Here is a 14,727-nt window from a genome sequence, read left to right on the forward strand (position 1 = left end):
TTTACAATTCTGACCACTGTCCCTTTATGAGGTAATAACTCTGAAACGCTTCAATGGATCCCGGTGATTCTGACATTGTTTTCTCGTGACATATTGTACTTCATGTTAGTGGTAAAATTTCATTAAAATAACTTGCGTTTATTTAAAAAAAAACGGAAATTTGGCGAAAATTTTGAAAATTTCGCAATTTTCCAACTTTGAATTTTTATGCCCTTAAATCACAGAGATACGGCACACAGAAAACTTGATAAGTAACATTTCCCACATGTTTACTTTACATCAGCACAATTTTGGAACCAAAATTTTTTTTTTGTTAGGAAGTTATAAGGGTTAAAAATTGACCAGCGATTTCTCATTTTTGCAACACCATTTTATTTTTACGGACCACATCACATTTGAAGCCACTTTTAGGGGTCTATATGATAGAAAATACCCAAAAGTGACACCATTCAAAAAACTGCACCCCTTAAGGTGCTCAAAATCACATTCAAGAAGTTTATTAACCCTTTAGGTGCGTCACAGGAATTTTTTGAATATTTAAAAAAAAATGAACATTTAACTTTTTTTCACTAAAAAAATACTTCAGGTTCAATTTTTTTTATTTTACCAAGGGTAACAGGAGAAATTGGACTGCAAAAGTTATTGTGCAATTTGTCCTGAGTATGCTGATACCTGACATGTGGGGGGGAGCCACTGTTTTGGCGCATGGCAGACCTCAGCAGGGAAGGAGCGCCGTTTGACTTTTTCAATGCAAAATTGTCTGGAATTCAGATCGGACGCCATGTCGCGTTTGGAGAGCCCCTGATGTACCTAAACAGTGGAAACCCCCCAAGTGACCCCATTTTGGAAACTAGAGCCCCCAAGGAACTTATCTAGATATGTGGTGAGAACTTTGAACCTACAAGGGCTTCACAGAAGTTTATAACGTACAGCGGTACAATTAAAAAATCATATTTTTTCCACAAAAATGATCTTTTCACCCCCAATTTTTATTTTTCCAAGGGTAACAGGACCCTAAAAGTTATTGAGCAATTTGTCCTGAGTACGCTGATACCCCATATGTGGGTGTAAATGACTATTTGGGTGCATGGCAGAGCTCGGAAGGGAAGCAGCGCCATTTGCCGTTTTTGGCTGGAATTGAGATCGGACACCATGTCGCGATTGGAAAACCCCTGATGTACCAAAACAGTGGAAACCCCCCACAAATGACACCATTTTGGAAACTAGACCCCCCAAGGAACTTATTTAGATGTGTGGTGAGAACTTTGAACCCCCAAGGGCTTCACAGAAGTTTATAACATACAGCCGTACAATTAAAAATCATATTTTTTCCACAAAAATGATCTTTTCAACCTCAATTCTTATTTTTCCAAAGGTAACAGGACCCTAAAAGATATTGTGCAATTTGTACTGAGTGCACAGACCCCCCAAGGGACTTATCTAGATGTGTGGTGAGCACTTTGAACCCCCCAGTGCTTCACAGAAGTTTATAACGCCCGGGCGTGAAAATAAAAAAATTGTATTTTTTCCACAAACATGATCTTTTAGTCACCAACTTTTTCATTTTCCCAAGGGTACAAGGAGAAATTGGACCACAAAAGTTATTGTCCAATTTGTCCTGAGTACGCTGATACCTCATATGTGGGAGAAAACTACTGTATGGGCACACGTCGGGGCTCGGAAGGGAAGTAGTGACGTTTTGGAATGCAGACTTTGATGGAATGCTCTGCGGGTGTCATGTTGCTTTTGGAGAGCCCCTGATGTACCTAAACAGTGGAAACCCCCCACAAGTGACCCCATTTTGGAAATTAGACCCCCTAAGGAACTTATCTAGATGTGTGGTGAGCACTTTGAACCCCCCAGTGCTTCACAGAAGTTTATAACGACCGGGTGTGAAAATAAAAAAAATCGTATTTTTCCCACAAACATGTTCTTTTAGTCACCATTTTTTTTATTTTCCCAAGGGTAACAGAAGAAATTGGACCCCAAAAGTTGTTGTCCAATTTGTCCTGAGTACGCTGATACCTCATATGTGGGAGAAAACTACTGTATGGGCGCACGTCGGGGCTCGGAAGGGAAGTAGTGACGTTTCGGAATGCAGACTTTGATAGATTGGTCTGCGGGTGTCATGTGCGTTTGGAGAGCCCCTGATGTACCTAAACTATTGAAACTCCCCACAAGTGACCCCATTTTGGAAACTAGACCCCCCACGGAAGTTATCTAGATGTGTGGTGAGCACTTTGAACCCCCAAGTGCTTCACAGAAGTTTATAACGCCTGGGCGTGAAAATAAAAAAATCATTTTTTGCCACAAAATGATATTTTTGACCCCAATTTTTTATTTTCCTAAGGGTAACCGGAGAAATTGGAACCAAAAAGTTGTTTTTCAATTTGTCCTGAGTATGATGATACCCTATATGTGGGGGGTAAAACACTGTTTGGGCGCATGGCAGAGCTTGGAAGTGAAGGAGCACCATTTGACTTTTTCAACTCAGAATTGGCTGGAATTGAGATCAGACGCCATGTTGCATTTGGAGAACCCCTGATGTGCCCAAACAGTGGAAACCCCTCAATTATAACCCCAACCCTAACCCCAACACACCCCTAGCCCTAACCCTAGCCCTAACCCTAACCCTAATGGGAAAATGGAAATAAATACATTTTCTTTTAGTTTTATTAATTTTCCCTAACTAAGGGGGTGATAACGGGGGGTTTGATTTACTATTTATGGCGTTTTTTATGTTTGGCGGCTGTCGCACGCTAAAAGACGCTTTTTATTGTAAAAATAGTTTTTGCATCACCACATATTGAGAGCTATAATTTTTCCGTATTTTGACCCATCGAGTCATGTGAGGTCTTATTCTTTGCGGGACGAGTTGACGTTTTTATTGATACCATTTTCAGGCACATGACATTTTTTGATCGCTTTTTATTCCGATTTTTGGGACGCAGAATGAACAAAAACCAGCATTTCATGAATTTCTTTTTGGGGGGTGCGTTTACCTCATTTAGGTCTTTTTTTATGTTTTGTCGGTTTTTTGCAATGAAAACAATTTTATATAAAAAAATAATGATTTTTGCATCGCTTTATTCTGCGAGCTATAACTTTTTTTATTTTTTTGCGGATGATGCTGTATGGCAGCTCGTTTTTTGCGGGACAAGATGATGTTTTCAGCGGTACCATGGATATTTACATGTGTCTTTTTGATCGCGCGTTATTGCACTTTTTGTTCGGTGGTATTATAATAAATCATTATTTTTTGCTTCGTTTTTTATTTTTATTTTTTAAGGGGTTTGCTAAAGGGGTTAACTAATGGGACAGTTTTATAGGGCGGGTCGCTGCGGACACGGCGATACCAAATATGTGCACTGTTATTGTTTTTTTTTTATTTTCAAAAAATGAATTTATTGGGGAACATATTTTTTTTTTTACTAATTTATTTAGCGATTTTTTTTAAAATTATTTTTACACTTTTTTTTTTTTTACTTTATTACATAGTCCCAGGTGGGACATCACTGTCCTGTGACAGATCGCTGATCTGTCACATCATAGATCACTGTGACAGATCAGCAATCTGTCACAGGCAGTTCTGCAGACTTCCTCATGCCTGCGCTTTGCAGGCAGTGAGGAAGTCAGCTCCCTACAGGCCCCCGAAGCCCCCCGTCGCCATCTTGGATCCGGGGGCCTGTAGGGAAGGAGCCCCCCGCAGCAGCGCTGCACATTGCGCTGCCGTGGGGGGCTCAGGGAAGCACGGAGGGAGCCCCCTCCCTGCCGATCTTCCCTTTAACCCCCGGTACACCGCAATCGTGTTTGATCGCGGTGTACAAGGGGTTAACGTGTCGGGGATGGTCTGTGACTGCCCCTGACACATTGTGCCAGGTGTCAGCTGTGATAATTAGCTGACACCCGGCCACGATCAGCGGCGCTGACCACGTGGGCGCCGCTGATCGCATTAGACGTACTATCCCGTCCTTGGGAATTAAGTCCCAGGGCACATGGACGGGATAGTACGTCTAATGGCAGAAAGGGGTTAAACTGTATTTGTTAGATCCCTTTGGGGACTCGTGCTATTATTTTATATATCAAGCAATATGAGAACAATAGTTTTGTGACAAGAACGTAATACTTTTATGTAGAAAAAAAAAAAATAGAATTTGAAAATGGGTGGTTAAAAATATGAGCAAAAGATGACAGAAGAAAATACACAGATGTCATGGTGGAGCACAATTAGTAGTGCAATCAATATGATGGTACTATTTAAATCTACCAAGACAGGAATATTTGGCAAGTATTATATTGTTTTTTTATTTTTTTTTTTTTACAGAACAAGGGCTTTTGTTGGATTGGCAGCATAATAAATTGTCAAAAACCTGGTGTCATTATTTCATTAAAAGAATTTTTAATTAATGTATGTGTCTTTTTTAACTCTTTACTACTGTAGAATTAATAATGGAGAGGTGTCTTATTGACACCTCTCCATTATTAACCCGGCTTAATTTCACCTTTCATTAACCCATTATTAACCCATGAGCCACCGCTAAAGGCAATGGGAATAGAGAGGCTAAGTGCCAGAAAAGGCGCATCTTATAGATGCGCCTTTTCTGGGGTGGCTGGGGGCACATGTCCCTGTCTAGGCTATTAATATCTGTCCTCACTCACTGGCCTTCCCTCTCTGACAGTGAAAGTACTGTGGGAGCAAACGCAATTTTTTTCATCGAATTTACCAGTTAATTTAACAACTACATGTCCCAAATTTTACACACATACACTAATCTAATTAGTCAAAGGCACATAAAAAACTAAATGAAATGAAATGGTTTACTGTATGTAAACCATGTGTCATTTCATGTCGGGTTTTGTAATGATTTTACAGAAGCCGGCAATTGATTTAGCGGCTATTATGCTATGCAGAACTCTGTGAACTATAAATATATATATATATATATATATATATATGTGTGTGTATTCTATGTGTCTATATCTATTCTTTATATTCTTTATTAAACATGTCAGTGTGATTTTACTGTATCGTAAACTGAAATGCCGGATTTTGTTTAAGGACACACGTGCGTATTTCGCGCAAGTCACACGTCTGGTCCGTGTGTAATCCGTATTTTTCTCGCCCCCATAGACTTGCATTGGCATTTTATGGGCGTAATACGGTAACAATCGCAGCATGCTGCTATTTTCTCAGCACGTATAATACGGCCGAGAAAAAAATCGGCTGATGGAAGCTGCCCCATAGATAAACATTGGGACGAGAGCAATGCGTTTTTTTTTTGCGCATAGCACTTGTCTGTATTTCTTCCTAGTGTAACTCCAGCCTAAGAGTGCAATTAACTAATCTACCTCCTTACCGTGTACAAGCACTTTATTTGACACTGTCTGAGTTACATGGTGGACTCATGGATATGGCAGCCCTTTGGGCAATTTTAGCACAAGTACTACTATAGAAATAAATCTGTCTGCCCTTGGTAGATTTAATTCTGGGGTGGCTGCAGGCTTGTATATTTAGGCCATGGAAGGGTCCAATTACTAGGGACCTTCCCAGCCTGATAATATAAGCCCACAGCTGTCTGCTTTACCTTTGCTGGTTATCAAAAAATAGGGGGGACGCAACATCATTTTTTATTATTATTTATTCATTTAAAGGTTAAACAAGACTAAACACCATATAATGTTAGATGAAAGAAACTAAAGAGTACTCACTTATCATATGTCGGGGGATTGTGACATTATATATCTATACGACATCTAGCTATTCTAGCTATTCTATCTATCTATTCTAAAGGTACTGGCTGTTGGCTGTGAATTTACCGTACTTGCCTGATGAAATATTGGCTTTCATATGAGATGTGTGTAAAAATCAGGCGGCATACGCATGGTCCTACAGTCCTATTTTTTCTCGTACCCATTGGTGAGTCTCGCTCAATATATGTGGCCACTCCCAGCATGCTGCAATTTTTCCCTCAGTCCAATTACAGCTGAGGAAAAACTCACAGATGAGCATTGCCTCATTGAATAACATTGGTCAGAGTGCAATACATTGTTTTCTCGCATTGCGCTCATCAGATTTATACGCTAATGTGAGGTAGCCCTTACAGATAGGAAAACCTTTTAACCTTTTCGTTCAGTTTGTATCCAAGCCATGTGAGATACAATAAAGGCTAAAAAAACATTAAAAGGTTCTCTATGTAAAGCTAAAACTTAGACTTTATCGTCTTATGCACATTTGTCAAACAATGAACTACTATTTAACAATCATTTATCATTTTGCTTATTGCACCAACAGAAAGGAAAAGTTCCACAGCATGGCTGCAGCCGGGGATCCCACATGTTGTTGAATCTATACAGCTGCTGGGGCACCGCCTGTAGCGTGGCATTATGGTGGGCTACAGCCTTCTGTATGGTTTGCAGCACTTCATTGTATAGATCTGAATCAGTAGGAAGAGGATTCTTCTCTGAAGGATCATTAGCGAGATTATAAAGCAGTGGTGGATCATGGTAGATCGCCTTCTCACCACTACAGCCGCATAACTTGGAACCGTAGCATGCCCCAGCTCCTTCTGGATTGAACTTGGGAGAAATGTAATGAACCTTCCAAACAGTAGCATCTGAAAAAAATATAATATATTTTCTTATTAATATGTAGCATTCTATTGAAGAGACACTTTTGTCCTTCCACACCAAACCCATTTTTCAAATCTGACGTGTGATTTTATGTGGTGCTAACACTGGAATGCCTATATATGAGGCATTCGTATATCCCAGTGATTCAAGATCATTTTTTCATGACACCTTGTACTTTATGTTATTGGTGCATTTTGGTTGATATGTTGTGCATATGTTTTGGTTTTTCAATTATGAAATAATCTGATATTTTGACAAATTTACAATTTTCAAATTTTTAATTTTTAAACCAGATAATCATGCTGCAAAAGGTTGACATAAAGAATCATAGAATCGTAGAGTTGGAAGGGACCTCCTGGGCCATCTGGTCCAACCCCCTGCTCAAAGCATTTACCATCTCTCTACTTTACATCAGCATTATATTACCAACATCCTTTTATTTGGTTAAGATGTTAAATGGTTTAAAAATTTAGCAAAAAATAATTTTTTTCAATGAAATTTAGAAAGCCTGTTTTTTCGGTACCACTTTACGTTAAAGTGACTTAGAGGGACCTACAGTATATTGCAAAAACACACAAAAATGTCCAAAGTTGCTGTCAAGAAGTTTGTTAAAGTAACCTGTCAACTGCCCTGGACCCCCCTAAACTACCACCATGTTTGTTTAAGCAACCTTTTCCTACATTCCAATAAACCCCTTTATGTGGCTTATTAATTGCCGAATTGTTGCAGTTCTGCTATGTGTAGCGCTGATGATCACAGCTTCGAGTCTCCTATAAAAAGACTATTGAAGCCAGCAAAAAGTTAAAAAACTTTTGAAAAAATCTTAAAAAATAAAAGAACATAAATGTTCAAATCTCCCCTCTTTTGCCCCATTCAAAATAAAGCAATTAAAAAAAAATAAAAAAACACCTTTGATATTGCTGCATTCAGAAATGTCCAATCTATAAATATAAAGTAAATTAATCCAAATGGTAAATGGCGTAACAAAAATAAAAATCTAAATGCCAGAATTATGTTTTTTTTGGCCACCACAACATTGCAATAAAATGCAATAACAGGCGATCAAAACATCGTATCTACCCCAAAATGATATAAATAAAAATTTCATCTCAGAGAGCAAAAAATAAGCCCTCATTCAGCCCCAAATCCTGAAAAATGGAGATGTCTTGGAAAATGGCAACATTTTTTTTTCTTACAAATTTTGGATTTTACCGTATTTACCGTATTTTTCGGACTATAAGACGCACCGGACTATAAGATGCACCCAGGTTTTAGAGGTGGAAAATAGGGAAAAAAATATTTGAAGCAAAAAATGTGGTAAAATATTTAATAACATAAATAACATACTATTATATGTGGTGTTATTATTTACTATAGTATTATTATGGTGCTTGAAACTCTAGGTTCAAGTAACATATTGTAATCCAATTTCTTATATTTTATTATTATTCTACTTCTTCACTGCGTTTTCTGCAATTAATGCGGCCCGAACCGCTCGGCGCAGACCCCGTTCAGGTGGCGTTTTGAAGCCCTCGGTGGGGATAGGTGTGCTATGTATTTTTGGAGTCAATCCGATTTGTAGTTTTTTAGAAAATCGCATTTTAAGCAAAAATTTTCCCATAGGAATTAATGGCGACCTTTCCATGACCTCCAACTGACATGGATTGAAGCCACAGCGCAGGTGCGGTGACCTTACAAAGATGGCAGCTATGCAAATGCAGCTTCCACACATGACCCTTATTAGCTAATAGAAGCTGACAGATCGCTGATTCAAGGTCTTAAAGGTGCAGTGCGTCAATGGCTTCTGAAAAGCTCCACCCAGTGATGGCTAACCTTGGCACTCCAGCTGTTGTAAAACTACAACTCCCAGCATGCCCTTGCAACCTGCAGCAGTTGAGGCAACAGTTGAGGCATGCTGGGAGTCGTAGTTCTCCAGGTTCACCATCAATGCAGTCGGACGCCAAAGTGGCTTTAGAAGCCCAGTGTGCCAAAGTGGCCCCTGAGGGGCCTGAAGCACCAAAGTGGCCCTCAAGACAAAGTGGCAGCATGTGTCAACATGGCTAAAGTGGCTACCAAGTGGCCAAAGTGGCTACTGAGGTGCCGAATGTGCCAAAGTGGCTAACAAGTGGCCAAAATGGCTACCGAGGTGCCGAATGTGCCAAAGTGGCTACTAAGTGGCTACCGAGGTGCCGAATGTGCCAAAGTGGCTACTAAGTGGCCAAAGTGGCTACCGAGGTGCCGAATGTGCCAAAGTGGCTACCAAGGTGCCAAATGTGCCAAAGTGGCTACCAAGTGGCCAAAGTGGCAACTGAGGTGCCGAATGTGCCAAAGTGGCTACTAAGTGGCCAAAGTGGCTACAGAGGTGCCGAATGTGCCAAAGTGGCTACCAAGTGGCCAAAGTAGCTACTGAGGTGCCGAATGTGCCAATGTGGCTACCAAGTGGCCAAAGTGGCTACCGAGGGGCCGAATGTGCCAAAGTGGCTACCAAGTGGCCAAAGTGGCTACTAAGGGGCCAAAGTGGCTACTGAAGTGCCGAATGTGCCAAAGTGGCTACCAAGTGGCCAAAGTTGCTACCGAGGTGCCGAATGTGCCAATGTGGCTACCAAGTGGTCAAAGTGGCTATTGAGGTGCCGAATGTGCCAAAGTGGCTAACAAGTGGCCAAAGTGGCTACCGAGGTGCCGAATGTGCTAAAGTGGCTACTGAGGTGCCGAATGTGCCAAAGTGGCTACCAAGTGGCCAAAGTTGCTACCGAGGTGCCGAATGTGCTGAAGTGGCTACCAAGTGGCCAAAGTTGCTAACGAGGTGCCGAATGTGCTAAAGTGGCTACCAAGTGGCCAAAGTGGCTACAGAGGTGCCAAATGTGCCAAAGTGGCTACCAAGTGGCCAAAGTGGCTACCGAGGTGCCGAATGTGCCAAAGTGGCTACCAAGTGGCCAAAGTGGCTACTAAGGTGCTGAATATGCCAAAGTGGCTACCAAGTGACCAAAGTGGCTACCAAGTGGCCAAGGTGGTTACCGAGGGGCTGTGTGTACCAAAGTAAATCCTCCTATCTCTCTGACCGCTCCTTTACTGTATCTTTTGCTGGCTCCTCCTCCTCTCATCTTCCCCTTACTGTTGGGGTTCCTCAAGGATCAGTCATAGGCCCCCTCCTCTTCTCTTTGTATACTGCCCTTATTGGTCAAACAATCAGTAGATTTGGTTTCCAGTACCATCTCTATGCTGACGACACCCAATTATACACTTCTTCTCCTGACATCACGCCAGCCTTTCTAGAAAACACCGGCGATTTTCTAAATGCTGTGTCTAACATCATGTCCTCACTATATCTGAAACTGAACCTGTCAAAGACTGAACTCCTTGTGTTTCGTCCCGCTACTAATGTACCTATACCCGACATTGCCATTTCCGTGTGTGGTTCTACTATTACTCCCCAGCAACATGCCCGCTGTCTTGGGGTCATACTTGACTCTGAGCTTTCCTTTGTCCCCACATCCTATCACTGGCTCGCTCTTGTTATCTGCACCTCAAAAACATTTCTAGAATTCAACCTTTTCTTACTTTTGACTCTGCAAAAGCTCTTACTGTTTCTCTTATTCATTCTCGTCTCGATTATTGTAACTCCCTTCTAATCGGTCTCCCTCTTACCAAACTCTCCCCCCTCCAATCTGTCTTGAATGCAGCTGTCAGGATCATATTCCTCGCCAATCGTTACATCGATGCCTCTACCTTGTGCCAGTCATTACACTGGCTACCCATCCACTCCAGAATCCAGTACAAACTTATTACCCTCACCACAAAACCCTCCATGGCTCAGCACCACCCTACATCTCCTCCCTTGTTTGAGTATACCATCCTACCCGCGCCCTCCGTTCTGCTGATGACCTGAGGTTAGCATCCTCAATAATCCTACTCCCGTCATCAAGACTATACACGTGCTGCGCCAATTCTTTGGAATGCACTTCCCAGGTCAATACAATTAGTCCCCAACCCCCACAATTTTAAGTGTGCCCTGAAAACGCATTTATTCAGACAGGCCTATCGCCTCAACATATTAACCTAATCTATCCCTGTTTGGCACAGCCAAAAGTATTACCATAACCAGGTTCCCCGCATCATGTTCCCACATGCTTTATGCATCCATTAGCCCTCTGTGTCTGTACTGTTACACACTTAACATTATGGCTGGTCCAAACAATCAGGGCAACTGTTACCACCCACCTTTCGTGTCTCCCCTTTTCCCCTCATAGATTGTAAGCTTGCGAGCAGGGCCCTCATTCCTCTTGGTATCTGTTATGATCTATGTGATTATTGTTATGCTGTAATGTCTATCGTCTGTACAAGTCCCCTCTGAAATGTAAAGTGCTGCGGATATGTCAGCTGTCTGTGTGGCACCCTGCTTTCTGTTCCATTTCAATGGTTTTAATGTTTAAAATGTGAGCGTTTCTGATTTATTAAAAGCTGTGGCCACCACCACCCATTTACAATTTACAAAGTTGTTTGTGTTTTTACTTCATATTGTTAAAGGGGCATGAAGAGTAAGAGCGTCTGGTGTGTGTGGTGCAGGACTAGCACAGGCTTCCTGTTCTCTGACTTGGCATAAAACATTCTAATTCGCTTTCCTTTGATTTTAAAGCTACTGTATATGTAAGTAATCGTACTGTAGTATGTGTACACTTACAACCTGCTTTACAAGGGCTAGTACACACAGTCCGATTTTTACATCCGAGTTCGACCGATTATTTATTCTGACTGTGTGTACTAGCCCTAAATGAGACTTCATTAGCTACATAAAAATAGTTTGTTTCCATTATGGCCGTCCCTATTAAAATATGCCAAAAGCAGACAGACTTTCCATTAGCAGGGTCTACCTGTGAGAACTTGCTGCTAGAGAGATTATTCGTTGCCATCAGAATTTCTAGTGAAATCAATAAATCAAACTGAGCAGCCACAATATCTTACATACAGACTCTGCCTAGGACAGTCTGCCTGTTCTTCACAAGTGTCCGGACCCCGATCATTTCATCATTGTGGGTCCCAGCGTCCCCTTGAAGCAAATGGTGGTGACATCACACAGGTCCTTTAGCCTGCACCCAATATTATGATGGTGACATCACTACATCACCCCCATTGGCTTCATATATAACCCATCCCAGGTTGTGCCATCGCTATACTCAACATTCACATTCTAACTTTACTTTTTTACAGTCGACACCTGATACACTGCTGTAAAGCTGGCAGCGCTGTTCAAGCACCATGTATTTCCTTCAGGAGATGCCAATCTAGTTATTATTATTTATTTATATAGCGCCATTAATTCCATGGTGCTGTACATGAGAAGGGAGGTTACATACAAAGTATAAATATTGTTACCAGTAAACAAGTTTACAATGACAGACTGGTACAGAGGGGACTTACAGTCTATGGGATGGTGGGGAAGAGACAGAAGGTCAGGGGTGCAGTATAGTATGTTATTATGTTGGAAGCTATGGGTAGAAGATGGTGCTGCGGGACCAGTGTGGCGTCTGTAAAGTGTATATGAAGACGCTGGAGGGTGAGTATAATTATGGGGGAACAGGACTTATATTTAAAGCACCACTTCAGCACTGAAAAATAACACTGGAGTGCTGTTTTAAGATCCCATGGGAGAACCATAACTCCCAGCATGACCTGCAGCTCTTATGGCATGCTGAGACTTATAGTTCACCACAGGAGTGGCAGAGTGCATTTTATGTGTTATTATTAAACTTTTACTTAATTCTTACTTGTACAGGCTGTGCTCACTCTGCTCAGTGCAGGTGTAGTACTAGCAGGTACGCCGGATGCAGTGACGAGACGCTAGGCGGTTTGAACTTTGAAGTGTAACTTTTATATATACAGTGGGGAAAAAAAGTATTTAGTCAGTCAGCAATAGTGCAAGTTCCACCACTTAAAAAGATGAGAGGCGTCTGTAATTTACATCATAGGTAGACCTCAACTATGGGAGACAAACTGAGAAAAAAAAATCCAGAAAATTACATTGTCTGTTTTTTTTTCATTTTATTTGCATATTATGGTGGAAAATAAGTATTTGGTCAGAAACAAGCAATCAAGATTTCTGGCTCTCACAGACCTGTAACTTCTTCTTTAAGAGTCTCCTCTTTCCTCCACTCATTACCTGTAGTAATGGCACCTGTTTAAACTTGTTATCAGTATAAAAAGACACCTGTGCACACCCTCAAACAGTCTGACTCCAAACTCCACTATGGTGAAGACTAAAGAGCTGTCAAAGGACACCAGAAACAAAATTGTAGCCCTGCACCAGGCTGGGAAGACTGAATCTGCAATAGCCAACCAGCTTGGAGTGAAGAAATCAACTGTGGGAGCAATAATTAGAAAATGGAAGACATACAAGACCACTGATAATCTCCCTCGATCTGGTGCTCCACGCAAAATCCCACCCCGTGGGGTCAGAATGATCACAAGAACGGTGAGCAAAAATCCCAGAACCACGCGGGGGGACCTAGTGAATGAACTGCAGAGAGCTGGGACCAATGTAACAAGGCCTACCATAAGTAACACACTACGCCACCATGGACTCAGATCCTGCAGTGCCAGACGTGTCCCACTGCTTAAGCCGGTACATGTCCGGGCCCGTCTGAAGTTTGCTAGAGAGCATTTGGATGATCCAGAGGAGTTTTGGGAGAATGTCCTATGGTCTGATGAAACCAAACTGGAACTGTTTGGTAGAAACACAACTTGTCGTGTTTGGAGGAAAAAGAATACTGAGTTGCATCCATCAAACACCATACCTACTGTAAAGCATGGTGGTGGAAACATCATGCTTTGGGGCTGTTTCTCTGCAAAGGGGCCAGGACGACTGATCCGGGTACATGAAAGAATGAATGGGGCCATGTATCGTGAGATTTTGAGTGCAAACCTCCTTCCATCAGCAAGGGCATTGAAGATGAAACGTGGCTGGGTCTTTCAACATGACAATGATCCAAAGCACACCACCAGGGCAACGAAGGAGTGGCTTCGTAAGAAGCATTTCAAGGTCCTGGAGTGGCCTAGCCAGTCTCCAGATCTCAGCCCTATAGAAAACCTTTGGAGGGAGTTGAAAGTCCGTGTTGCCAAGCGAAAAGCCAAAAACATCACTGCTCTAGAGGAGATCTGCATGGAGGAATGGGCCAACATACCAACAACAGTGTGTGGCAACCTTGTGAAGACTTACAGAAAACGTTTGACCTCTGTCATTGCCAACAAAGGATATATCACAAAGTATTGAGATGAAATTTTGTTTCTGACCAAATACTTATTTTCCACCATAATATGCAAATAAAATGAAAAAAAAAACAGACAATGTGATTTTCTGGATTTTTTTTTCTCAGTTTGTCTCCCATAGTTGAGGTCTACCTATGATGTAAATTACAGACGCCTCTCATCTTTTTAAGTGGTGGAACTTGCACTATTGCTGACTGACTAAATACTTTTTTTCCCCACTGTATACTAGCTGAAGATCCCGGCGTTGCCTGGGCATAGTAACCAACTGTGCTTAGTTATAACAAATTATAATGATTATATTGCACATAAAAACATTTCACATCATATATTCAACACTACAGATTTGCAACACAAATTAACTAAACGATTATCCAAGTATCCTCTCCTGTGTGATACTTTCTGCTGAGCTGTGTATCTAATCCTATCATGTGTGTTACTGACTGCTCAGCCGTGTATCTAATCCTATCATGTGTGTTACTGACTGCTGAGCAGTGTATTTAACCCTATCCTGTGTGATACTGATTGCTGAGCCGTGTATCTAATCCTATCGTGTGTGTTACTGACTGCTCAGCCGTGTATCTAATCCTATCATGTGTGTTACTGACTGCTCAGCCGTGTATTTAACCCTATCCTGTGTGATACTGACTGCTGAGCAGTGTATCTAATCCTATCCTGTGTGATACTGACTGCTGAGCCGTGTATCTAATCCTATCCTGTGTGATACTGACTGCTGAGCTGCGTATCTAATCCTATCCAGTGTGATACTGACTGCTGAGCCGTGTATCTAATCCTATCCTGTGTGATACTGTCTGCTGAGCCGTGTATCTAATAGATGAT

The 14,727-nt window shown here is 41.6% G+C and overlaps 1 protein-coding gene across 1 annotated transcript in view; it reads right to left on the reverse strand.

Moving 5' to 3' along the window:
* Window positions 1-6,261: 6,261 nt before the first annotated feature.
* The window catches only part of LOC141080612 (arylsulfatase H-like), an 89,587-nt gene continuing 81,121 nt past the window's right edge, over window positions 6,262-14,727 (reverse strand). Inside the window, exon 9 of the mRNA XM_073565957.1 lies at window positions 6,262-6,614. Coding sequence (XP_073422058.1) covers window positions 6,262-6,614 — 353 coding nt within the window. The remainder of the gene's footprint in view (window positions 6,615-14,727) is intronic.

This window comes from Dendrobates tinctorius, unplaced genomic scaffold (genome assembly GCF_039654945.1).
Source record: "Dendrobates tinctorius isolate UK_male_01 unplaced genomic scaffold, ASM3965494v1 ptg000016l, whole genome shotgun sequence".
Taxonomy (NCBI): Eukaryota; Metazoa; Chordata; class Amphibia; order Anura; family Dendrobatidae; genus Dendrobates; species Dendrobates tinctorius.